At 40.6% G+C, this 26,983-nt stretch overlaps 1 protein-coding gene across 1 annotated transcript in view; it reads left to right on the top strand.

The window, feature by feature from the left end:
- Nucleotides 1-4,266: 4,266 nt before the first annotated feature.
- Nucleotides 4,267-26,983, top strand: part of OPRD1 (opioid receptor delta 1) — a 41,794-nt gene continuing 19,077 nt past the window's right edge. Inside the window, exon 1 of the mRNA XM_077480983.1 lies at nt 4,267-4,648. Coding sequence (XP_077337109.1) covers nt 4,422-4,648 — 227 coding nt within the window. The 5' untranslated portion in view covers nt 4,267-4,421. The remainder of the gene's footprint in view (nt 4,649-26,983) is intronic.

Here is a 26,983-nt window from a genome sequence, read left to right as displayed (position 1 = left end):
CAAAAGTTTACTATCTGTATTCTTGGTCATTTAAAAGGTGCATTTTGTGGTAAAAAAAAAAAAATTGAGGTCTTTGTTTTTCAAATTGCTGTTTTAGACCTAGGAGCTAACTATCTACGTCTAATGTCAGTGTAATAAAAGTGCCTTTTTTTTGTGTGAAAAAATAGAGATTTATTTTGAGAAAATACATACCAGTTTTAGACCCAGAAGCTTGCTGTCCATTTTCAGTCAGAAGAGCTGAAAAAATAGGCCATTGTAAAGTAAATGTTTGTTATTTTAGACCCAGAACCCAAATATTTAAGAAAAAAATGACCCATTAGGGTCTATTTGAATGGGCCTTTGATTAGGTCTGCCTGTCAGCTTTTCAGGAAGACCTGATCAGAAGCTCCAAGTAAGTCTATGGGTGGGCATATACACTCTATATTGCCAAAAGTATTGGGACGCCTGCCTTTACACGCACACAAACTTTAATGGCACCCCAGTCTGATGCCCCGTACACATGAGCGGATTTTCCGTCTGAAAAAACTTGGATGGTTTTTTCCCATGGAATTCCGCTCAAGCTTGGTTTGCATACACACGGTCACACAAAAGTTCTCTGAACTTTCGACCGTCAAGAACCCGGTGACGTACAACACTTCGGCGAGCTGATGAAATGAAGTTCGATGCTTCTGAGAATGCGTCTAATTGTTTCTGAGCATGCATAGGAATTTTGCGCGCCAGAATTTGTACTGACGATCTGAATTTTTTCCAACCGAAAAATAGAGAACCTGCTCTCAATCGTTTGCTGGCGGGAATTCTGCTAGCAAAAGTCAGATGAAGCATACAAACAGTCGCATTTTCCAACCAAAACCTCACATCGGACTTTTGTTGGCGAAATTTCCGATCGTATGCGGCATTAGTCCATAGGGTTCAATATTGAGTTGGCCCACCCTTTGCAGCTTTAACAGCTTCAACTCTTCTGGGAAGGCTGTCCACAAGGTTTAGGAGTGTGTCTATGGGATTGTCTGACTGTTCTTCCAGAAACGCATTTGTGAGGTCAGGCACTGATGTTGAACAAGAAGGCCTGGCTTGCAGTCTCCATTCTAATTCATCCCAAAGGTATTCTATTGAGTTGAGGTCAGGACCTTATGCAGGCCAATCAAGTTCCTCCACCCCAAACTCGCTCATTCATGTCTTTATAGCTGTTATAGCTGCAAAGGGTGGGCCAACTCAATATTGAACCCTACAGACTAAGACTGGGATGCCATTAAAGTTGATGTGCGTGTAAAGGAAGGTGTCCCAATACTTTTGGTAATATAGTGTAAATGGACATTTGTCCATTAATGTCCATTTGCCCCCAAGTCCATTCCGACCCAGAAAAAGAAATAGAAATACTCAATTTTTTCGGACCTAAATATCATGGATAGGGGTAGTCTAATGTAAACAAATGCAAATCTATGTACATCTGGCCAATCAAGGATCCAGCATTGTTCCAGAAAGCACTGCTTTTTAAATGGAGAAAAGAACTGAACAGACATGTATGTCACAAAGGTTTGGTTCTGCAGAGGATCTGTTCACATAGAAAGTTGTTTGAGTAAATACTTTGCTGTTTTTTGACACAGAAGCTGCCTATCTATTCCAAACAAAAGATTTGCCCTAATGGGACTGGGTGGGCACCATTTGGCCAAAAAGCATCATGCCAGTAATTGAAGTATGAAGTATATGCGTTTATTCAGGTAAAAGTCATGCATACATTGGTATCATCGGAAATGGCCAGTTGTAAAACAACATACATGTAAAATAGACAATGGTACATAACTGGATGATAAGCATGTAAAACACGGGCATTGGTATACCCTAATGCCCCATACACACGGTTGGATTTTCTGATGGAAAATGTGCGGACGGGTCATGTTGTCGGAAAATCCAACCGCGTGTGGGCTCCATCAGACGTTTTTAATCGGATCTTCCGACGCACAAAGTTTGAGAGCAGGATCTAAAATTTTCCGACAACAAAATCCGATCGCATAAATTCCGATCGCGTGTAGACAATTCCAACGGACAAAGTGCCACACATGCTTAGAATAAACTAAAAGACGAAAGCCATTGGCTACTGGGCAGTTTATAGTCCTGACATACGTGTTTAAAGTCACCTCATTCAGAACGATTGGATTTTCCCACAACTTTGTGCGACCATGTCTGTGCAACATAAGTTTCGCCCAAAATCGGACAGATTTTGTGGTCGGAATGTACGACCGTGTGTATGGGGCATAAGAGTGGAAAGTATGTGATACACAAGCATCTAGTGTAGCCGACGCATTTCGCGAGACCCAGCTCGCTCTTCAGAGGTTGATGCATGTACAGATGTACCTAAGATAGAAGAATATAAATGGGTAGGTGGTGTAGTATTGATGGAGTAGTTGAAGAGTATGGGGTCCCATACTCATCACTAAATGAGGCAGGGACAGCAAGTGTGTGGTTCCCAGAGGTAGCAGCAGGAGTCTCAACTGGGAACCCTGGAGGCGGAGCCGAACAGGACCCCTGCGGGGAAAACCAGAGGATAGGCATGGTACGCATTTGAGAGTGTGTCCCCAGGAGTCTCACTGAATCGCACTCTCACATGCGCACCATGTGAAATACCACCTACCCATTTATATTCTTCTATCTTAGGTACATCTCTACACACATCAACCCCTGGAGAGCGAGCTGGGTCTCACGAAATGCGTCGGATACACTAGATGCTTGTTTATCACATGTTTTCCACTCTTATGTTATACCAATGCCCGTGTTTTAAATGCTTATCATCCATGTATGTACCATTGTCTTTTTTACATGTATTTTGTTTTATAACTAGCCATTGCTGATGATGATACCAATGTATGCATGACTTTTACCTGAATAAACTCATATACTTTACTCTTCAATTATTGGTATGATGCTTTTTGGCCAAATGGTGCCCACCTCATTTAAAGTCCCATTAGAGCGAATCTTTTGTTGCATATTTCAGGGATGGAGGTGGGTTACCGGGGACACCAGACCACTCCTTTTTATTTTTTCCCTATCTATTCCAAAGGCTGTATATTGAAATTTGCATTTGTTAATAAAGCCACAGGTCCTGACGCTCTCTTTTAGCATTTTTACTAAAAAAACAAGCTGACATCTATTTCTCAGTTCATTCAAGCATGCCTTTGGTTGAGAAAAAATAGAAGTCTGTTTATTTTGCCCAAAAAAAAAATGAATGCCGAGCTTACCTCTGTGAACTATGGAACGCATCCCCCTGTGTAATGGAGTAGAAACAACGGAAAGCTGTTTTAACACACTTTCTGTCCTAGGGTGAAAATAGCTTAGTAAGTAAGCATTGTCACCTTAGAACCAAGAAGTGTATTGCTGGCAGGATCACTAAGTAAAGGAAAAAGCAAAAAAGAAGACCAATGCAGCCACTATAGCTAAAAAGTGTTTGGCTGCAATATTGTTGTTCTTGGGTTTAAATATGATTTACGTGCCCTAAATGCGCCTATAGAAACACCCTTGAATATGCTCTCAATATCAACATATTTTGACTAGTATATCATCTCTTGTTTATTGATGTGAAAGCTTTGCCTGAGGTGTCAGCTTCTGACTTTAATTAGCTTTGTCACTGTTTATATGAATTGTATTTGTTTATTTCAAGGCAAATATGATTCTTGTCATTATGACAGCATAAAACAGATTCTTTGCTAATCATATCACACTTAATTAGCAACGGTAAAGTACGCTTGATTGACCTTGACATGTCGAGAATGAGACACAAAAGGCTAAAGTATTTAACACAATGAAAAAGTATAAAAAAATATATATATATATATATATATATATAAAAAAAAGGCAAACTGTGATTTTTTTTTTTTTTTTGAAGGGTTGTGAAGAAGACAAGATGAAATAATAAGGTGAGACCTTAATTAGCAGTAGGAATATAGAAAGTCATAAATTGCAGCAGAAGTATGACGGATAAAAAAGGAAACTGATAAGGGGGCTTTTTCGCTGAGGTAATGAAGCAGAGAGAGAGATAAATATATTGAAAAGTGAAAGGAAAAGATTTACTGGAGGTATGTAAGAATTATTCATAGAAGCCATAAGAGGTGCATAGAAGGTGAGTGTATTGCTGTAAGGAACAAAATATGATTAGAGGAAACAGAGAACGTCTTTGAGGGTGAAGAGAATGTACGAGTAGGAGGAGTAACTGTTGGAGAGGGAACTAATAAAGCAAAGGGTGGTAGAGGAGGATCTGCATTCATGAGAGAAGGAGTATTTTTCTTTCTTCCACTCCATCCTTTCCTTTCAGTAGCTGAGAATCGAGCATCCTGCCCTCAACATCTTTCCTGCTGTCTCCACGGCAACCCAGACTCGGGTACCACTTGTACTTAGCAGCCGTGCAAGAGCAAGCATTATCCCACTGCTTGAATATGGAGCTTGAGCTATCCACTTCCAGACTGTACTCAGACATCCTCTTCTACAATGCCACACAGAACCTCTCCTTCTCTCCCACGTCCAACAGCAGCTTCAGTGTCCCAGGCCAAGTCTCCAGAAACCATGCTTCAATAATTATGGCTGTGGCGATCACTGCCCTTTACTCAGTGGTGTGCGTAGTGGGGCTCCTCGGCAACATCCTGGTCATGTATGGGATTGTGAGGTACGGGCTGGACCTGCCTGGATGTACGGCACATTAACCATTTCTTCTCTTAAGTGTCAGGTTTTTTTTTTTTTTTACCCGCCAGAGTACATCCTATGTTGCTGAGAATATTTGTAATGAATAGTTATGAGGAGTGGGTGTATGCAACGTGGAAAATAGGGAGATAATTGTTCATTTCTGCATGTCACCTCTGAGCCTGGAGAGATAAATAAATATAAATAGATAGATAGATAGATAGATAGATAGATAGATAGATAGATAGATAGATAGAAATAGATAGATAGAGTAGATAGAATGGTGTATGCATGTGTATGTATACATACATGGACAATCATGAGATACTGTACTGCTCATTAGTATAGACTGAAAATGCAAAAATGCATTCACTTATCGTAAGTTTGTTCAATAAGGTGGGTTTCTTTGCTGTATATGTAAAGCAATTTCAGAGCAGGTGTGCTTATTCTGCATTTTTCTGTTTAAGAATACTGCTGTATGTACTGTGTGCGTGTGCCACAACTGTCCTCTATTTTCAGTACATGTCCAGGATCCACTGGTAATAAGAGCATGAATGACCCGAAGACAGACATCTCAATTAGGATGGCATTTTAGAAACAAGAGAGCAGGGGAATGCTATTCCTTTCTAATTTGTTTAGTCTAATCTCATCTCCCTGTGTAATGCATGTAACTACCTACTTCTCCATTATTTCCAAGTAGCTTATATCTACTATAATATTTATTACGAACTGTGCAGTAATGCTCTTTAGCTTTATGGCCAATCATCTATTATATTAGCTTTAATTTTTTTCTATTCTTATGTTTATAGCTTACATATCTTTATGTATGCTTTAACTATAGATCTACATTTGATCCTTACAAATCCCTACTATTTTAGAAATAAAAGTGTCATAAACTTCTGGTCCTCCCAGCAAAAGTTCTCCCTATTCATTCTCTTATTTCTACATATAGCTGTTTAATATGACCTCTATTCCTCCTCTTTCTCCATATGACTATCATCTATAACTTTCCATAACTATATTTTATCTTGTTGATGCATTATACATAGAACTGGTTGGATAATTTACCTGCTTCCTAAAACTCCATCTAAACAGCTTCCTACATATGAAGTAATACACCTTTTGTGTAATATTGTTCTCATTAGTTATTCATATTTTATAAGTTGATACAGTATGGGCACTTAACTTTAATATGGTTTAAACATATTGCTTCTCTTTACTCTTTGCAGTACTCTTTGTATTTGTTGGTCTCCCATAGAGCACATAGTATATTAATATTTACCTCTTTAGGATGTTATTACTAAATTAGTGCTATTACTGTGAATGTCACCAGTTATGCAAGCAGCAGTGAAATGTTCTTGGGAACTTGGTATTATACTTAAAGTCATTAGTATTCAACTAAAAAGTGTCTAGCGCAACAACCAAATTATTGGTTGTTGATTCAGCAAGAGTCTGTTTAAGCATATTTTTCTCTTTCTGGCACTGGCTCTGTAGTAAAGGATGACAGCTGGCATTGAATCTAGAAGCAGAATGATTTGTGATCCTATACATGTCTACTGCTGTGATCCTTCATCCAGAATTCCTTGGGGAGTTGTGATATACTTCTAATTTATTAGGCATTTAGCCATTGTAACAATAATTAAACAGTGACTATTAGCTAATTTAGTAAAACATGTAATCGAATGCCTTCTAAAGGCCCATATGCCTTTCTTGTTTAAAAGATTCACATACATAAAGGTAAAAAATACATTTAGAAGCATATCACACACAAGGGACAATGCCTACTGTTTGCAAAAAGACTTAATATACAATATGGCAACTCACAAAGTTGTCCAGATATCTGGCCTCAGTTAGCGTATATCAACACAGGAGTCACTATTGGTCATTGGCATTTTGACATATGAAGGGATTAGACCAAGGACAACCAGAATGCTTATTGTATGTCAGCCTTTTAACTGGCTTCGTGTACCAACAAGTCTGCCTAACACCCTATTGATTTTAGTGTGATGATTACTGCGAATTATTGCATTGGTACTTATGTCTGACATTAGGTGAATGTCCATTGTTGTACTGCAGGCCGGTATAAATGGACCTATATTACCATGTAAAACAAGAAGTGGGTATGATGCAAAAAAACTAGTATTTGTTTGACTGTTGGGGCATAAAAAAATGATTGAATGGCTCCACCCACTGTCCGGAAATGAGGATTAATCTTCTTAATTTTGGGAAATGTGATTTGAGACATGGGAATACATTTTGTTGTATGGTTGGAGGGCTTTCTAATTACTTTAGTCCCTTCTCACCATAACCTGTATGGTTATTGCCTTGTTCATTTGTTAGAGAAAGAGCAATTATTTTGAGTAGTTCATTTTAGAATGCCTAAGGTTTTTAATATCCACTAAAGCAAAATAATTAAGCACAATTTTCTCTAGACTATACCTAATTCAAGTTATAATTCTACCATCAAATTGCTCATCAAGCTGTAGATATTTTCTGACACAAGATGCCATTGTCTACCTGCCAAGGAATAAGTATGGAGCTTGTAAGCCAGACAATGGCAGGTTCCAGCAGATAGGTATTTAACAGAATGACAAAAATCATTTTTTTTTTAAATGAGTGCAAATTGGACAACAGCTGTGTGATTTTCAGTGCAGTATATTCAAGTTACTAACGGCTAATGCAACAGGCTTGTAATAGGCTACAGTTCACCAAAAAGTGAACTTAAATTAGAAGCATAGCCGTGAGAGCTGAGTCAGCCCCTTATTATTTAAATGTTTGGATACTACCACAGCAAGATCTCCCTGTAATAATGGTTGAACATGCAGAGTGGAACCCCCTTACAATGGCTACTGCAATTTAATAGAATTTAGAACTCAAGTTTAGGTATTTCATCAACATCCACTAAAAACAGAGTTTTAGGTGGACCGGTTGTTTAAGTAAATTATCAGGAGCAAACGCATGATTAACAGGATATCAATTCCCCAAATTTACTGTAGTTTTCTTCTTTCTTCTATTACTCATTTTATTTGTGGGTTTTTGTAATGGCTATTTAAAATAACTGCAAGCTTGTTTTGAACCCAACAGAAGATGCAGCTTGCCTATGAGCATGCAAATACCCAACAGTTACTGAAACAATGCATAATGGGACTAAATGCCAGCTTGAAAAACAGACATGTTGCCTTTTATGTAACATATGAGAACACTTTAAAGGCTCTTTGTAAATAAAAAAAAAAGGTGCTTCTTGATTTTTATAAGAGATGAATAAAGAAACATAAATAGATAGAAATGGCTGGTACGTCTGACACATTGTTAAGCCTGGCACACACTATTCATTTTTTTCTGTTCAACCCAGCTGGCTGAATGAAAAAAACTGACAGCTCCGGTCGGATCTGCTTTACTAACTATGCAAAGTAAGTATAGCGTTCTACCTGCACTGATCAGGAGTTGGTCGGCTGCTGGTTTTCCAGCATGCTTGGCCAGCTTCTGTCAGGCAGGCTGACATAAAGATGGGGCGAGTGTCGGACATTTTTTTTTGAACCGGCAAATGTCTCCCTACGTTCGACTCATGTGTTCCCAGCCTTAGCAATGATGTGGGCCAGTGGTTCCCAAACTTTTTTCACTTACTTACTAACACTATTATGAACATGTCCACAGATATGATTTGTGAAATCAGTGGGTCTGAGAATGGGAGTGGGACAGAGGTTTGAGTAGTGTAATGAGCTAAAGGACATCTGTACTGGTCATTACTGGAGTGCAGCTGAGCTCCTTTTCCTCTTTAGTGTGGGTGACCTGCACCTTGTGTACCTTTCACCCACTCCTCAATGTGTATGTGTCTCCTCCTCTTCCTCCCCTGCACCATGGAAATGCATGATGCTGCATGACCCAGCTGCCTGAATCCTAGCAACTAATGATACAGGATTTCTAGGTGGTGCCATTACTGAATTCTTTTGCATACCCCAAAATGCCCTGGCATGTTCTCCTGGTGGTACACATATCCCAAGTTGGGAACCACAAATCCAGACAATACCTTTCATATGCTAACTGAATATATTTCGGATGAAAGCTTTCAAAAACATTCAGTTCTCTGCTTTAAAAAGATTTCAATGGCTTATAGCCTATCATATTCTCAGCCAATGAAAGGTATGCCGTTTTACTTTTCAGATACCATCTATGGCTAACATGGTACAGAACTTATTAATGACATCACTACATTGGTCCTATGTCTAGAGAAAGCTGAACATACAGTATTGTGTAGAGTCAGGGTCTACCTAGGTTTTTAGCCTATAAGAAAAACAAAATGATGAAACATCTACTGGATGTTTTCACAGGCTCTAAAACTGTATGCCAACCACTTTAATAAAGATTTCTTCTAGTGTATAGGAGCGAAGTGAGAAAACTCTCAGACGAGGCGCTCTGAGAGTCTAGGTCTGTTAAAGCCATTTGCTGAATCCATTATTGCATAGATGTGCTGTGCCAGATTAAGGCAATATTACAGCTCTGAGGAGTTATTTACATTGGAATCAAATTTAAATTTCGAGACTCAGCATGTGTAAGAAAATTAGCAGACATACAATATTAAAGTTAAAGAGTTAAATGTGAAATTTAAGCATCTTTAAATTGTATTTTTTCACTCTGTTATGAGTTTACAGTTTTTATAGCACTTACTGTACAAGAGTTTCCGATCAACAATATTGCCTTAGTGCAGGGGTGCCCAACCTTTTGAAGAGTGAGGGCCACTTAACCGACTTAGTAACTAGTCGCAGGCCAAAATGAGCAAATTACAGTCCTGCGTCCACTCTACGTATGCGGACACAGACACAGCCCACTCTACTCTATAGGCCAGCCCTTCTCAACTAGGGTTCCGTGGAACCCTGGGGTTCCTCCAGAGGTTGCTAGGGGTTCCTTGAGCTGTGGCTGATGAACCACCTATTTGATGATGCCTAAAGAGTTCAAGGTTCAGCACCACTTAGCAAAGCCAGCAGCATGACACCAAATATCTTTTTAGCTGTCTTTGAGGGTGGCATTCGAAACTCCACTTTAAGGGGGGCATTCTTCCTATTGACCACTAATATAAGGAGCATTGTTCCTATTGAGCCTTGATGATTTGGTTTTAGTAAGGGTTCCTGGAGACATAAAAATTATTTTTGGGGTTCCTCTAGGGTTAAAAGGTTGAGAAAGCCTGCTATAGGCCCTCTCATCTGATCAAATGGAAAGGGACGGATCCACTTTCCTTTTTTTAGCAGATCGGATTGGAAGGAGGCAGGTGTAAACGGACACAAGTCTGTTTACATCTGCCGCTCCATAGAGGTGAATGGAGGCTTTGATTGGGTCAGACAGATCAAGTTAAAGGGGCCTAAGGCTACGTTTACACTGATGGTCTGCGGTCTACCCACACCTGTGGCTTTCCTGCAGGTTAGCTGTACTTTGCCATAGAATTCTATCATATCCTGCAGGTGTGGTGCACGTTCTGAAAGTGCACCAAACCCACAGGTAAAACCAGTCTATGGCTCAGTGCAGGTAAACCACAGGTACACTGCGCTACACCTGAGGATCAGTTTAAAAACAGCCCAGTAACCACTGCAAAACAGATATGTCCATATATACACTGGGATTTTAGTAATAAACTTGCTGTCCCAGGCAGAGTGCATTTGGTATCATTCCCCCTATGACAGGAGCCGGTGCTATACAGGAAGCATTGGCTTATGCGGCTCTGCTCCACAGCTGCTTGCTTCCTCTACCACTGGCTTCATTCACAACACTGATGCTCTGGCATGGTGGGTAGAAAAGCTACAATCTAGGCTTGCCAACCCGCCATCCCAGAGCAGGAGGCCGCGGGCCACATCAAAGGGCTCCGCGGGCCACATGTGGTCCAAGGGCCACTGGTTGGGCACCCCTGCCTTAGTGGATATATGCAAGCTTTATGAAGAGAGTCATTTACATGTACAGCATATTATAAACATTACTGTCACAAGTTTCACAGAGCCTGCCTTTTGTACTACAGGGGTGTTTAAAACAGGAGTTTCAGGAGGCAGAGTCAGTATAGGAATCAATGCTTGCTGGGAGCAAGGTACCATGGAATATGTAGTCCTTAAAAATTGAAAGTAAACAGCCGAAGAGAAGCTGCAAAGCATGCAGGGAAGTCAGGAACGTGTGAAAAGAAATGTCCAGCAGACAGGCAGGACTCACAACATGAAAGGATATTTTTCATGTAAATTTATACTGGATTGGCAAACATAAGTATTGTTTGTATTGTCATTACAATGCTGATGTTAGAAAATGAAGTGTATGCCATGACTATACATTTCCTTTAATAGCACATGTGGGTTCCAGGGATGGGGAACAGAATGAGAGAAGTTCTGGCAAAAGTAAGAGGACAAAACAATTTCAGGAGCACAACAAAGGTTTTGGATTAAAGTATAACTAGAGGCTAGATGTGAGGAGGTGATAGATTCTGAATTGTGTAATTTTGTTCTGGAATGCTGCAAAGGCTGGTGTTACAATAATTAGTGCAGGTGATGAACCATGCACCCGTATCTTAGTTATATCATGCTTGAGATGACGCAATAGATGCTGCTTAGTTTAGAAGAAGGCAAGCACTGGTTAGAATGTAAATGTGTGAAAAGAATTAGACAAGAGTCAAATTTACTTCTAAAACGGAAAGGATGAGAAAATGGGAATATTGGATGCACAGTGTCTGCTAAGAAAGGTTATTTAGGATATTCTCTGCTGATATTTAACCCATTATGGGTCAGAATTAAACTTGCAAGGCTAACATCTATCTACAGTGATATCATATGACTCAGGATGGGAAAATGATCTTGGTCCAGATGTGTGGGTAAATGCACCTTTTCATAGAAAAACTTCAATTTTCCACAAAAAATAAATAAAAATACTGGCACCCAAGACCCAAAGACCCTGTCTTTGTTGGCCTTGTCCTTGGTTATCTTCTTGTCTTAATGTACACATGTGGAATTATTCAATACACACTGTACAAAAAAAGTGAAGGAAATAGGAAACAAATCAAAATGAAATTTACTGAAGCCAAACCTGCTCCACTGCTGCTGTTTTAAAGGGTATGATCACTGGCCTTGGTCAGCTTATTTACGCCTTTGAATTTCAATAGTATCTAGGTTAGATAAAATTCAGATCATATGATTTAAAAAAAAAATGTATAAGCCGCCATCTTCAGTAAAAATGGTATGTCAAAACATGGGTGATCAATCTGTGGCTCTCCAGCTGTTGCACAACTACAAGTCCCATGAGGCATTGGAAGGCTGACAGGTACAAGCATGACTCCCAAAGGCCAAGGCATGATGGGACTTTCACCACAACCGGAGGGCCACAGGTTGAGCACCCATGACAGGATCCAAAGATATAGACATAAGGTTGAACTCCAGGCTAAATAGACAGAATTATACATATAATGGTGCTATCTTGCCCGATAAAGGATGTATTCATGTCCATGCAGTTCTAAAATGTGCACAGCTTTGTTGCACAGCACAGCCCTGTATGGCAGGGAGACCTGATTTTCCTTTGCTGCAGTTTAGTAGTACTTAAAGGTCTTGGTCGTTCTTTCAGCCTGTCACTGGACAGTGGAAGGTGGATCAGCAGACTAATGAGTTCTTAACTTCAGTTTATTCAATTAAGCTTTGGCAATAAAACCTGCTAGCTTATTGGTTATTATGCAGAACTGCACCAGATTCTGTGTGCATCAGTTTTAGTAAATCTCCCCTATGTGTTTTTATATCTGCATGGAATTCAGCTTATATTGTATTTGCTTTGACTCCTCCAACCTCCTGAATCTCCCTTTTGGGCCTTCAATATGAAGGCCCAATATGAAGATGCCTTACTCACCAATAAGAAGGCTCAGAAGGTGGAATTCAGGAGATAACAATTGTTTTGACATACAGCTTTTTTTTATGGAGGATAACCTCTGCTTGTTCATTTTTGTTGAATTGCCCAGGTTTGTGATAGGTTTGACATGCAATCGTTGAAGGCAACAGTTCTTTTCCATTGAAGATATGAAAGCATTTATGAAGCAAAAGGAAGAGTGTATATATATATATATATATATATATATATATATATATATATATATATATATATATACAGTATCTCACAAAAGTGAGTACACCCCTCACATTTTTGTATATATTTTATTCTATCTTTTCATGTGACAACACTGACGAAATTACACTTTGCTACAATGTATAGTAAGTAGTGAGTGTACAGCTTGTATAAAAGTGTAAATTTGCTGTCCCCTAAAATTACTCAACACAGAGCCATTAATTCCTAAACCAACAAAAGTGAATACACCCCTAAGTGAAAATATCCAAATTGGACCAAAGTGTCAATATTTTTTGTGGCCACCGTTATTTTCCAGCACTGCCTTAACCCTCTTGGGCATGGAGGTTTAACCAGAGCTTAACGGGTTGCCACTGGAGTCCTCTTCCACTCCTCCATGACGACATCACAGAGCTGGTGGTGTTCTAGAGACCTTGTGCTCCACCTTCTGTTTGTGGATGCCCCACAGATGCTCAATAGGATTTAGATCTGGAGACATGCTTGGCCAGTCCATCACCTTTACCCTAATCTTCTTTAGCAAGGCAGTGGTCGTCTTGGAGGTGTGTTTGGGGTCCTTATCATGTTGGAATACTGCCCTGGGGTCCAGTTTCCGGAGGGGAGCATGCTTTGCTTCATTATGTCAAAGTACATGTTGGCATTCATGGTTCCCTTGATGAACTGTAGCTCCCCAGTGCCGGCAGCACTCATGCAGCCCCAGACCATGATACTCCCACCACCATGCTTGACTGTAGGCAAGACACACATGTCTTTGTACTCCTCACCTGGTTGCCGCCACACACGCTTGACACATCTGAACCAAATAAGTTTATCTTGGTCTCATCAGACCACAGGACATGGTTCTAGTAATCCATGTCTTTAGTCTGCTTGTCTTATTTTGGGGGGACAGCAAATCAGCACATTTACACTGTTATACAAGCTGTACACTCACTACTTTACATCGAAGCTGTTGGATTGAATTCGCACCGAACGTCCTTCAGAAGCAAAGTGTCATTTCTTCAGGACTGTCACATGAAAAGATATAATAAAATACATAATAATAATAATTTACAAAAATGAGAGTATATATATATATATATATATATATATATATATATATATATATATATATATATATATATACAGTATAACTAGTCATATTGATTCTTACTTCTCAGATTTTATTGGCTTCATATTCATCGCAAATTACATTTAAATAACCTATATGAAAGGTGAAGATTGCCTCTGCCTCTGTTGCCCCAGGCACTTCCTACGTCTCAAGCTAGAACCAACCATTATTCTATTTCAAAGGGATATTTATTTTGCACAACAAAATATCCTCAAGCTAAGTTAGGTCCAGTCGAACACTCCCAAGAGCTTGAAAATTATACAGTTTCTGTTGGGAATAATTTTCTGCAAGGTTCAATAAAATAGATCTTTATAATAATGGAGGGTCTCACTTGGTAATGTATGAGAAGCAGTTAACGGGGTTTTAAAGCTTAAACATTTTTTAAATTAATGCATTCCATGTATTTGGGTAAAAAATGTTAAGGTATCATTATCCCCCCTTCCCCCTTTACTAACCTGAGCCCTCATTCATTCCAGCCCTGTGCACATCTGCAGCCCTTTTCTCCCCTCACTTCCGGGTCTCGATGGCTTTGCTGGGGCACCGGGAGACATTGACACCCAGTGCAGTCAATCAAAGTCAGTGACGAGGGAGCGGGGGGCAGGGCCGAGTCTCACTGTCTGTGTCAATGGAACAGCAATGGGGCTCAGGAGCAAGCACACATCAGTGCCCTTATGGGAGCACCGGCAGGGGACCCCGAGAATAGGCGAGTCACAGCCGCTCTGTGCAATTACATTGCACAGAGCAGTTAAGTATAGACATGTTTATATTGTTTATTTGTTTGTTTGTTTTTTTCATTTACCTTTACAATTGCTTTAACTTTGTACATCTGTAAAAACTGGTAAATGAGTGGCAAGCTAAAAAGATGTCAACTGTACAGTATTTAAATCTTTGTACATAGGACAAGTGCAGAGGAAACTCTAAGCCCTTGTACACACGGTCGGAAATTCCGATGGAAAATGTCCGATCGGACCGTGTTGTCGGGTAATCCGACCGTGTGTGGGCTCCATCGGACTTTTTCTGTCAGAATGTCCAACCAACAAAGTTTGAGAGCTGGATATAAAATTTTCCGACAACAGAGTTGTAGAGAATTCTGATCGGACAAAGTGCCACGCATGCTCAGATCAAACTACGAGACCAAAGCTATTGGCTACTAGCCTGAACGTAGTCCCGTCGTAACCAACGAACGTCATCACGTTCCGAACGATCGTGTGTATGCAACACCAGTTTCGGACAAAATCAGTCGGAAAAAATCTGACGGATTTTGTGTTCGGAATGTCTGACCGTGTGTACAAGGGTTTATTCTTTAGGAATGACTATGCAACTTTGTCAAAGGACCTCTGTTGGGGAATTGTGATATTCTGATCTATGCAGATAAAGTGTATACATAGCAAACTTTTTTTAGTTTTGAATAGGGTATGGTAGGGTCATTGCTGTCTCTTTGTCTCTATTACTGCTAGGTAGATCCCTTGTCTCTGGCCCCATGTGATCTCGGGCCATTGTAACCGAGACAGTAAATGATGGGAAATTAACATTTGTACAGTTATCACCAGATCAAGAGTGGTGGTTACATCTTCCAATAGAGCAGTGGTATTATTAAAATTCAACGAGGTATGGTCAGTAAAAGTATTCCAGCAGAGGCCTGCACATAACAGTGCCCTCCCCCTTCACATCATGATCTCCTCTTGATGAGTGTCCTCAGCTCCCCTTTTACATCAGACCACTCCGCCCCTTACCAGAGTAGTTTTCTTACAATTACTTGACATGACCCCCCCCTCTCCCCCAACAGTACTGTCATCTGTCCCTATTTACATCATCCCCCCACATTGCAGTCCTCAGCGCCCCCACATTACAGTCCTCAGTCCTTCACATTACATTTATCAGCTCCCCACATTACAGTCATCAGCCCCCCATTACAGTACTCAGAACCCCCCCATCAGTCTGAGCCCCCCACATCAGCTAGCTCACCCGACTGTAATGTCCTCAGCTCCCCCACATTCCAGTCCACAGCTCCCCCCATATTCCAGTCCTCAGCTGCCACCACATTCCAGTCCTTAGGTCCCCCCCTTTAATGTCCTCAGCCCCCCACATGACCGTCCTCAGCCCCCCACTTTAATATCCTCAGCCCCCCACATCAGTACTCAGCCCACCCCATCAGTCCTCAGCCCCCTCCACTTCAATGTCATCAGTCTCCCACATTACAGTCCTCGGGCTCCTCCAAGTTCAATGTCTTCCGCCCCCCCCCAACATCACTGTCCTCAGCACCCCCCCACTAATATGCTTAGACCCTCCCATATTACAATCCTCACCCCCCCCCCCCCCCCAACGTTCAGTCATCTGCTCCTTTTTAGCCACCCTTCACACTAATGTCCCCACTCTCTTTATCTTTACCCCCCTCACTGTCTTACCTTACACCGACACATTGGAGGGAGACGCAGCATGTCTGGATGGAGGTTGGAGGTTACAAGATAGTGATTAGTTGCTAGGACAGCCCTTCATCCTAGCTGCCAATCACCTGCTTGTTAACCTCGGCCAGCTCCCCCCTCCATCCAGAACTGTCCTGCCTCCCGCTGCCAGCTCTGTGGGGATGACAAAGCGATGGCAAGGGATAGAAAAAGCTACTAAATGGTTGGACCGTGCATTTGGACTGCGGTCCACCATTTAGTGTGATGCCTGCAATAGAAGCACCTGTTCCAATGACTGTTTAAGAGGGGAATTCCCCTCACTTTGAATGTTCTCTTGCTGCCTGTTGCATTTATAAGGACAGGATAAGTCCGACCAATGGGACAGCCAAAAACATTTTATTTTTAGTTTTGGATAGAGTTGGGAAGAATAAGAGCTTCTATTGTTTCTTTGTTCTGCTATCCAGGGCTTTGTTAATGAGATTTACCCTTATTTCCTGTCTTTCTGGCAATGATTTCACTGAACAGGAAGTAAGAGAAAATATGCAATAGGGTCAAAAGGGCGAAAGTGACTGTGGTTAGGAGACAACACACAACACTGCTAGGGGTGTTACAGTAGTTGCCGCAACAGTTTAATATTTTGTTTTAAATAAGGTTTGAATCTTGTAAATAAAATGTGACAGATGTAACCACCAATGGAAATGTTACAGTCTGTTAAACATCTCTCACTGCCACTTTTGCTGGACAGCATCATCTGCATGTAAACACTGAGAAAGATACAATAAGGTAAATTAAATTAAAATAAAAGTAAAAAAACAAAGCAAATAAACATTAAAATTCAAGGAGCACACTTCAGGGGTGCTCACTTTCCCCTCTCCTTTTCGCACTTGTGAGTGAGCCGCTGACGACGGCGATCTGTCAGTCCGACTCTATTGTAGGCTGCCTTTTATACCAACAACGCACTACTGTTTCTGTGAGATACTGGTGAGTCCTTGTCCTCTCTTATGTTCACTATCTCAATATTTGTATTCTTTTCTGGATTCACAATTAATTGGGACAAATCTGTGCTTCTTCTATTAGATTCCCAGCAGGTGACACCCCTATTGTGCACAACAGATTAAAGCCTGGTACACACTATGAGTTTTTTTTTCATTCTGTCAGCCCTAGCCGGAGCCGCTGTACTACAGTAACTATGAAAAGTTAGTAAAGCGATCTTCCCTGTTGAGCTGTTGGGTTCTGATAGGGGGATGCCACTGGCAGAAAGTGCTGATCAAGAGTCGGACGGCTGCTGGTTTTCCAGCATGTTCATCTGACAGAAGCCAGCCAGCTTCTGTGGAAGAGGGTGGCATACATATGGGCGGAATTTTGGCCATTTTTTTTTACCGGCCAATGTCTCCCAACATTTGGCCCATGTGTACAGGGCTTAAGGTAGTGTCCTCCTTTAAATAGTTAGGGGTATTGGCTCATCCCAAAGTAGAGGAGTATTTACAATATAACCTAAAGTATAGGTCCTTCTGGAAAAATGTAAACTTAAATGTAAAACATGGTGTAAACTTCTGCTGTCTGTGGTAGAATAAGAAAATATGATTAAAATGATCCGGGTACCGCAGTTGTTATACATAATGCACCAGTATGGATCAATTTACAATAGTTTAAAAAATAGATTCCCTTTTTAGAATTTTGATTTGGAAATGTAAAAATCCAAGAATCTGTCGACCTATACTACAATTACCCAAAGATGGTAGGGGATTAGCTGATCCATCTGCAATAATATATTTCTTGGCTGCTCAATTACAACACTTTGCTGGTTAGGACGTTTTGAACCATAAGGATCCTATCCAAGCTGTTCCTTTGTCATGTTCCAGTATTCACTTTTGGCGCAATTGGAGGCAGACAGGCTTTGGGAATGTCCTCATTATCCTACCTTAACCCTTATGCCCAAGGTTTGTTATGAGATGAAGCTAATATTGAGATATTGTGGGGTATTATATTATGTACCCATTTGGGAGGGACGATGTTTATAATTTTCATAACTGCTACTCTAGGGGTGTCTGGTTCCTATCTCAATTATGTGCTAAGGACTATTTAAAATCATTTCACGATATACAAATGGAATTTGAAATCCCCTCTCATAGGTTTTATCAAATACCTTCAACTCCATCACACCCTTTCAGCCCAATTCATGGAATCTTCTTTTAGATTGATTGCTGTCTCATTTATGGAACAGTTAGCTAACGCTACAGATAAGACCCCTTTCACACTGGGGCCACCCGTGCATTTGCGGTAAAGCGCTGCTCATTTTAGCTGCGATTTAACAATGTTTAAGCGGCACTTTTCGGTCACTGGCGGGGCGCTTTTAACCCTAAAAAAGGGGTTAAAAACTCCTGTGTCTTCCCCCTACTGTACTCTCTTCCTCTCCTACTCTTTCTAGCTAGTATCTTTTCAGCTCACTGGAGTTAATGAAAATTACCTTATGCCTGCATTCATGGCGGCAATGATTACTTGAACTAAGAGTGTTGCTTCTTCTTTTAACAGTTTAAGTTCTGCAGATTTTATGATTACTGGGCACTCCAGTACAGCCGTCCATGCACTTATATTAATCATAACTGATGTTGTTCTTCCGGTTTGTACTGGTTTGATTTATGATCACTCTATCCATGTATCGGAATAAAAGGATTTGCTGTTCTGTGTATGCTGGATAATTTAAATAAAGAATATGAAAAAAAACTCCCGTGTTACGGCGCTTCCAAAGTGCTTTTCAATCGCTTCAGAAGAGCTGCCCGTTTATTGCCACAAAGATGCTGCTTGCAGGACTTTTTCTAACATCCCACAAGCACACTGTCCAGGTGTGAAAGCACCCATTGCAATGAATGGGAGGCAGTTTTCAGATGCTTTATATTTTTTGCGCTAAAACGCCTGATGACTGCCTCAGCGTGAAGTCTAATTTCCTCCATGTATAAATCCCTATTGGATAGTTCTCTTGGTAATTAACAGCTCCCGGGCAGGAAAAAATTAGATAAACATATTGCTGGTTTAGATGGAGAGATGTAACAAGAGGTGTTGGAAAAGGTTTTACTTGCTTGCATTTCACCAACACAACTTTTTGTCATGTACAGGGCTTATAAAACGGGATATAAATTCAATGGCACCGTAGAAAGATTCCAGATTGTCCCAAACGGGGAGGATCTCATGCAGATCTAATGCATGTGCTCTAGAGATGTCCCAAACTGGTGTATTATTGGCATTGTGTTATTTCCATTATTGATACTACATTCCAGACTGCTTTACAACATGACCCATTAAATTGTATCCTGGGATTCTTGGATGAGGAATTATATACACCAAAAGCCCAGACATCCATATCAAGATTGTTATTTCTGGCACGCAAGAGCATTATGTTAAAATGGCTTTCCTCTACATCTACGTCCATGGCTGCAGATTCCAAGTATAGCCCCTTTAGCATTGGTATGGTTGCAGATTATTCAATGTTGAAACTACTGTTATTGCTATATGAGCTGGAGGGTCTGGTGTGTAGCATTGGCAGTCGTGGGTGGTTGGGATACTCTGTGAGCAGGCACACTTTTGTTGTGATTAACTGGTTTCCATTACTGGAGGTAGCAGTGAGAATGTTCCTTTATCCTTTCTCCTGGTTTGACATTTACTGACACTTTTTTTGGCTCTCAAGTTCACATTTTGTGTGTAGAGGTGTTAGAAACCATGAATCGGACGAAGACAAAAGTTCAGTTAAAGCGGTTGTATACAGGTTTTTTTTTCACTTTTACCTACAGGTAAGCCTATAATAAGGCTTACCTGTAGGTAAAAAAAATATTTCCTAAACCTGTATGGTTTAGGAGATATTCCCCTCGCAATGAGCCGCTGACAGCAGTGGCGCATGCGCACAGGGGATTTTCGGCTGAAAGCCCGGCAGACGCCGGACTTTGCCAGAAAGAAATCTCCCACGCGGGAGTGACGATATCGCAGGTCCGGCCACTCACAGCGCCGGAGCCACGATACCCGGAAGACACGCCGAGGGAACATGTCAGCTCCCTCGGCGTAGATCGTCGGCAATATCGTTCTAAAGTAAGTATTTCATAATGAGCTAGTATGCGTGCATACTAGCTCATTATGCCTTTTCCCTTGCAGGTCAAAAAAAAATTCAGCTTTAAATCACACTTGTTTAATAATAAAAGTAAATAGAACAAACATAGCCAAAACATAGCCAAAGTTCGGTAACTGGAAAAAGATAGTCAGACAAGCCAGAAAGTCAGGAAGCCAGGGATCAGCGTAGTGGAACCCCAAGCAGGATCTGGAGCCAGAAGTAATGTCAGCCAAGCAAGTCTTAAACAGAAAGGCAGGACATAGTCTCTGTGATGTTGACCAAGGTGAAGGCAGAGATCATCCTGGCTGGACGGCTTAAGAAGGCAGGACTGACAAGAAAGATATCATCAACAGGTGAGTCACTGTGGAGAGATAGGAGCTGGCAATTAGCCGACAGCTGAGCTGCCAGCTCAGAGAAGAAAGGGTTGAGCCCAGCCCTGATAAGATGGTACTGAGTAGCAATGAGCATGCTCCATGATGATTGAAACTAACCTGATTTATGTCTGTCAGTTGTTCTGATATACTCATAATTTTATTTGATCGTATTATGGATGCTGCTCCAGATATCTGTGATGTGGGACAATTTAACCACTGCTGATTTGTGGTGATTGTTTAATTCATTTTTTACTCCTCTTTTTCTTTTTCTTTTCTTATTTTTTTTCTTTTTTGTAAACAATATATAGTAAAAATATTTTGGGAAAAAATTCAAGGAGCATTCCTGAAGCTCTTAAAATGATTGTAAATGCGTTTTTTTTTTAAATAATAAACATATATTTACTCGCTCTTCGCAATGGTTGTCCTCATCTATTGTGAATAGTTCAGGTTGGAGTATCCCACTCATTCCTTCTCCCATCCAAATTCCAAATGAAATCCAAAAAAAAAACAAATACCCCGGACTGATCTTTGAATAACAAGCAAGCGGGAGTCAGGATGGAACAAGTGGGAGATCCTAAGCTAGCAAGCAGGAGCTCTCAGCAACTAAGCAGGAACCCCTAGCAACATGGTGGATAATCCTTAGCAACCAAGCGGGAACCCTTAGCAACATAGTAGGAGATCTTCCATAACCAAGCGGGGACCCTTAGCAACATAGCGGGAGCCCTCTGTACCTAAGTGGGAAACCCTCTGCACCTAAGTAGGAACCCTCTGCACCTAAGTGGGAACCATTGGCAACCAGCTGCAGGTAACTAGGAAGAGACCTATGAAGTCCACATTCAGCAAGCTCTACAAGGATAGTGCTACAATATTGTGCTTGATAAGCTCAGGAACATCACATCAAATGCGTCCCTGAATATTGATTAAAAGCAGACTTGTTCTGAAAACAGTAAAGCTGTAAAACAGAAATGTAGATACCATATACATCCATAAGCACTTCAAAATGGCCTTCAAGAGAGGCTCAGAAAAATCATGAAATAAATATTGTCTGGAAAAACTGTTTATGTACTTATGAGCAGAAGATATGAGGGAAACTGTACCCACCATCTTTTTATTAAATAAGGCAGCTCTGTGGTTCACTTTAATTGTTGTTATTATTATATTTATTTTTTATTTTATTTGTTTTATATTTGCTCAGCAATGCTTTGTTCTATATTCACATTTTTTAAGATTACATGTAGCACAAATACCTGAATTTGACTGAGTGTTAGCTCTCTCTTTACAGCAGAGCTCAGAGAAGCAACACAAGGAGCCAATCAGTTGTGATGCAGTGCTTATGTGCTAACAATGAACTGACTGATAGAGAGTGCAGAGTGACAGAGAGATGAGCTTATCCTTTTACTATCCAATCACAGGCTGGGGGAGGGAAAAGGTTTTTGAGTGTCACTTAACCACTTTGTGAATACATATTGACCTAAATGTATGAAGAAATTCTATCTTTAAAATTTTTTTTTTGCACTTTAGACTTTAGGAGATTTTGTTTAGTTTGGTTTCATTTTAATTCGTAAAATATATCATTTCGTTCTGTTATATCCGTTATGTTACTTTTTTTTTTCAGATAATTCATTATTTCTGTAGAGTGTCGATATTCGTTATACCGAATCGATTCGTTTTGTATGTATATTGATTCAATTAAATTTTTATGTATGTACAGTATCTCACAAAAGTGAGTACAACCCTCACATTTTTGTAAATATTTTCATATGACAACACTGAAGAAATTACACTTTGCTACAATGTAAAGTAGTGAGTGTACAGCTTGTATAACAGTGTAAATTTGCTGTCCCCTCAAAATAACTCAACACACAGCCATTAATGTCTAAACCACTGGCAACAAAACTGAGTACACACCTAAGTGAAAATGTCCAAATTGGGTCCAGTTAGCCATTTTCCCTCCCTGGTGTCATGGGACTCGTTGGTGTTAAAAGGTCTCAGGTGTGAATGGTTTAGCAGGTATTTTAAGTTTGGTGTTATTGCTCATGCTCTCATACTGGTCACTGGAAGTTTAAAATGGCACCTCATGCCAAAGAATTGTTGCTCTACATAAAGATGGCCTAGGCCAGTGATGGCGAACCTTGGAACCCCAGATGTTTTGGAACTACATTTCCCATGATGCTCAACTACTCTGCTGAATGCATGGGCATCATGGGGAATGTAGTTCCAAAACATCTGGGGTGCCAAGGTTTGCCATCACTGGCCTAGGCTATAAGAAGATTGCCAAGACCCTGAAACTGAGATGCAGCACAATGGCCAAGACCATACGGCTGTTTAACAGGACAGGTTCCATTCAGAACAGGCCTCGCCATGGTCGACCAAAGAAGTGGCGTGCACATGCTCAGTGTTATATGTAGAGGTTGTCTTTGGGAAATAGACATATGAGTGCTGCCAGCATTGCTGCAGAGGTTAAAGGAGTGGGGGGTCAGCTTGTCAGTGCTCAGACCATACACCGCACACTGCATCAAATTGGTCTGCATGGCTGTCATCCCAGAAGGAAGCCTCTTCTAAAGATGATGCACAAGAAATCCTGCAAACAGTTTGTTGAAGACAAGCAGACTAAGATCATGGATTACTGGAACCATGTCCTGTAGTCTGATGAGAAACTTATTTGGTTCAGATGGTGTCAAGCGTGTGTGGCAGCAACCAAGTGAGAAGCACAAAGACAAGTGTGTCATGCCTACAGTCAAGCATGGTGGTGGGAGTGTCGTGGTCAGGGGCTGCATCAGTACTGCCGGCACTGGGAAGCTACAGTTCATTGAGGGAACCCTTTAATGTTAACATGTACTTTGACATACTAAAGCAGAGAATGATCCCCTCCCTTCGGAGACTGGGCCGCAGGGCAGTATTCCAACATGATAACAATCCCAAACACACTTCCAAGACAACCGCTGCCTTGTTAAAGAAGATGAGGGTAAAGGTGATGGACTGGCCACGCATGTCTCCAGATCTAAACCCTATTGAGCATTTGTGGGGCATCCTCAAACAGAAGGTAAAAGAGCGCAAGGTCTCTAACATCCACCAGCTCTGTGATGTCATCATGGAGGAGTGGAAGAGGACTCCAGTGGCAACCTGTGAAGCTCTGGTGAACTCCTTGCCCAAGAGGGTTAAGGCAGGGCTGGAAAATAATGGTGGCCACACAAAATATTGACACTTTGGGCCCAATTTGGACATTTTCACTTAGGGGTGTACTCACTTTTGTTGTCAGCGGTTTAGACATTAATGGCTGTGTGTTGAGTTATTTTGAGGGGACAGCAAATTTACACTGTTATACAAGCTGTACACTCACTACTTTACATTGTATTGTTATTTCAGTGTTGTCACATGAAAAGATATAATAAAATATTTACAAAAATGTGAGGGTGTACTCACTTTTGTGAGATACTGTGTATATATATTCGTGATAACGATTCGTAGTTTGGAAACTGGTTTGTATATTGAATCCATTAACACAAACAATGACAATATCTCTTCTCCTTTGCTCAAATACAATACAACACCCTTCTCACTCAGTTCTCAGGAATGAATTTTGTCAGCAATCCAACCTCCAGCACAAAATTAAACAGCTGATTGGACTGTACAGGGGCGGCTTCAAAGTGTATAGAAGTCAATGCAAGCCACTCCGAAGTTACCCCAAAGTAGTACAGGAACCTTTTTCTAAGTCAGAGCGACTTGAGTCACTCCTATTAGAAGGGTTCTATTGTAATGCATGGAGCCTGACAGGTCGCCCCTGTGTGAACCAGCACTAAGATTTACTCTGAGTTGATCTTTTGTTTCGTTAGACCTTTAATGAATGAACGAATCATGCCGAATTCATTAGTTATTTTCGCTATAATTTCTTTCGTATTAGTCAAAAATTCGTTATTTTTTTCAGATAGTTTTTCGTATATATTTAGCCGAATTTTGATTCATTACAAAATGAATTGCACATGTCTATTGGACATGTTTTAGAGCACAAAATAAAAAATAGTGTTTTTTTTCAGAAATTGTCTGTCTTTTTTTGTTTATAGCGCCAAAAAAAAAAGAAAAAAAAACCACACTAAAAGAAAGCTCTATTTGTGGGGGAAAGTATGATATATTAATGTACAGCTTTGCATGGCCGCGCAATTGTCAGTTAAATTAACGCAGGGGCGCATAGCGAAAAATGGCCTGGTGATAAAGGGGGGTAAGTCTTCTGGAGGTCAAGTGGTTAACTGCAGCAGAGAAAAATCAGGTCCCCTGCTTGACCTAACAGGGCTATGCTGTGTAAATCTCAGGACTGCATGGACAGAAACACAAATATTTTGGCAGGTAAAACAACTCCCATTGGGGTTCTTCAACTGTGTATTTAGTTATTTGTCTGAGTTTGGCATTAACACCTTCCTGCCCACCCAATAGCAAACTGACAGCCGAGTGGTGGTTCAGTTATCCTGACTGAGTGTCATATGATGTCCTGTCAGGTTGTGCCGATCGTGCAGCCACGGGGCCACGCAGCAGCGTGACTTGTCATCGGCCGTGTATCATGTGATCGTCATGATGTATCACAGCAGGTCACATGACAGTTGTAAACAATTGATCGCTTTCTTTCATGCCATCCATTGAATACAACTGTGTTGCAAGCTTGTGATTGGTCAGTGTGATCACATGGTACAGACAGGGCCAATCACAGCCCATCTGTACCACGTGATTAGCTCTAGCAAATCACAGCTAATCAAAACAAAACTGATTGAATAAAACAGTTTCATTCAGTAAAATGCTTGCTTATAGCAATGTATTGCATTGCTATATGCAAACATAATGTATAAAAAAAAATAAAAAATCCTGTTCACTTTCCAAGAGTAGTACAATGTTACTATGGTAACATTATATAGCTCTGGTCACAGTGTGTTAGAAAAAAGGGAAGAAAATGTAATAAAAAATTGAAACAAATTGAAAAAAAATTATTTAAAACAAATATGTTTTTGTACTGTCACCAGTCCGTTTCCCTGATTACTGCCACACCCGGTAAAAGATCCTGCTGTAGTGCACTGGTGAAAATATGTTGAATTTTTTTTGTTTTTTGTTTCCTTTCACAAAAAATTGTGACAAAAAAATTACAACTTTACAAAAAACTTGCTATGCCTCTTATTAAATACCTTGGACTGTCTACTTTGCAAAAAGGGGTCATTTGGGGGGTATTTGTACTTTCCTTACTTTTTTGGGCCTCAAGAAAGGAGATAGGCAGTCAGTACATCAGGATTGCTAAATTTTCAGATATATACCACAGTTTCTGGACTTTATTTTCACCAATGTAGCAATGTAGCAAAATACACTTTGGCCTAAATTTATCAAGAAAAAAATAGCAAAAAATAAAGAAAACGTTTTTTCCCCCCCAAATTTTCAGTATTTTGTCGTTTATTTAGCAAAAAGTAAAAAACTCAGTGGTCATTAAATACCAATTTAGTTTGGGTACAGTGTTGCATGAATGCGCAATTGTCATTCAAAGTGCGACACCACTGAAAACTGAAAAATGGCCTGGGCAGGAAGGGGTTAAAAGTGCCCAGCATCGAAAAAGATAAAATAACGCCAAAAAAATATGCAACAATATATCCAAACTACTTAGCTCAATAAAGAATATAAAAACATGTTAAAGTCCTGATCATAAGAGCTTTCAATGGGAATAAGAAATAATGGGAAAGACAGTAGTGTGAAGCCGCGTACACACGGGCGGACTGTCTGTCCAACTTAGTCCGCTGAAACACATTTCAGCGGACAGTCCGCTCGTGTGTGGGCTTCAGCTGACTTTTTCAGCGGACAGTCTGGCGGACTAAGTCTTTCGGAATTTCCGTAATACAGTCCGTCCAACTTTGGTTTCAGCGGACAGTCCACTCGTGAGTAGGCAAGTTGGACGGACTAAGTATGGCGCATGCTCAGAAAGGATTTACACGGCGAAAGGTTGCATTGCAGTGTATTGGACGTCGTATTTCTAGTCCCGTCGTACGTGCTGTACACGTCATCGTGCAAGCTTTCAGCGGACTGTTTGTTCATCGTGTGTGGTCAAGTCCGTTCATTCGAAAGTAGGACGGACTGTCTGTTGGATTGTCTGACGGACTTAGTTGGCCAGACAGTCCGCCCGTGTGTACGCGGCTTGAGACTACAAAAACTGGTCACTAAATTCTATAGATGAGAATGGAACAGGTTGATTAAGAATCGAAGAATTAACGCAACCAATTTATCTGGTTTATTGGCA

The sequence above is a fragment of the Lithobates pipiens genome, unplaced genomic scaffold, assembly GCF_037356315.1.
Source record: "Lithobates pipiens isolate NorthernLeopardFrog02 unplaced genomic scaffold, aLitPip1_a1.2 Scaffold_16, whole genome shotgun sequence".
NCBI lineage: Eukaryota > Metazoa > Chordata > Amphibia > Anura > Ranidae > Lithobates > Lithobates pipiens.
The sequence above is the reverse complement of the archived record's forward strand: the minus strand, read 5'-3'. Positions and strand labels throughout refer to the sequence as shown.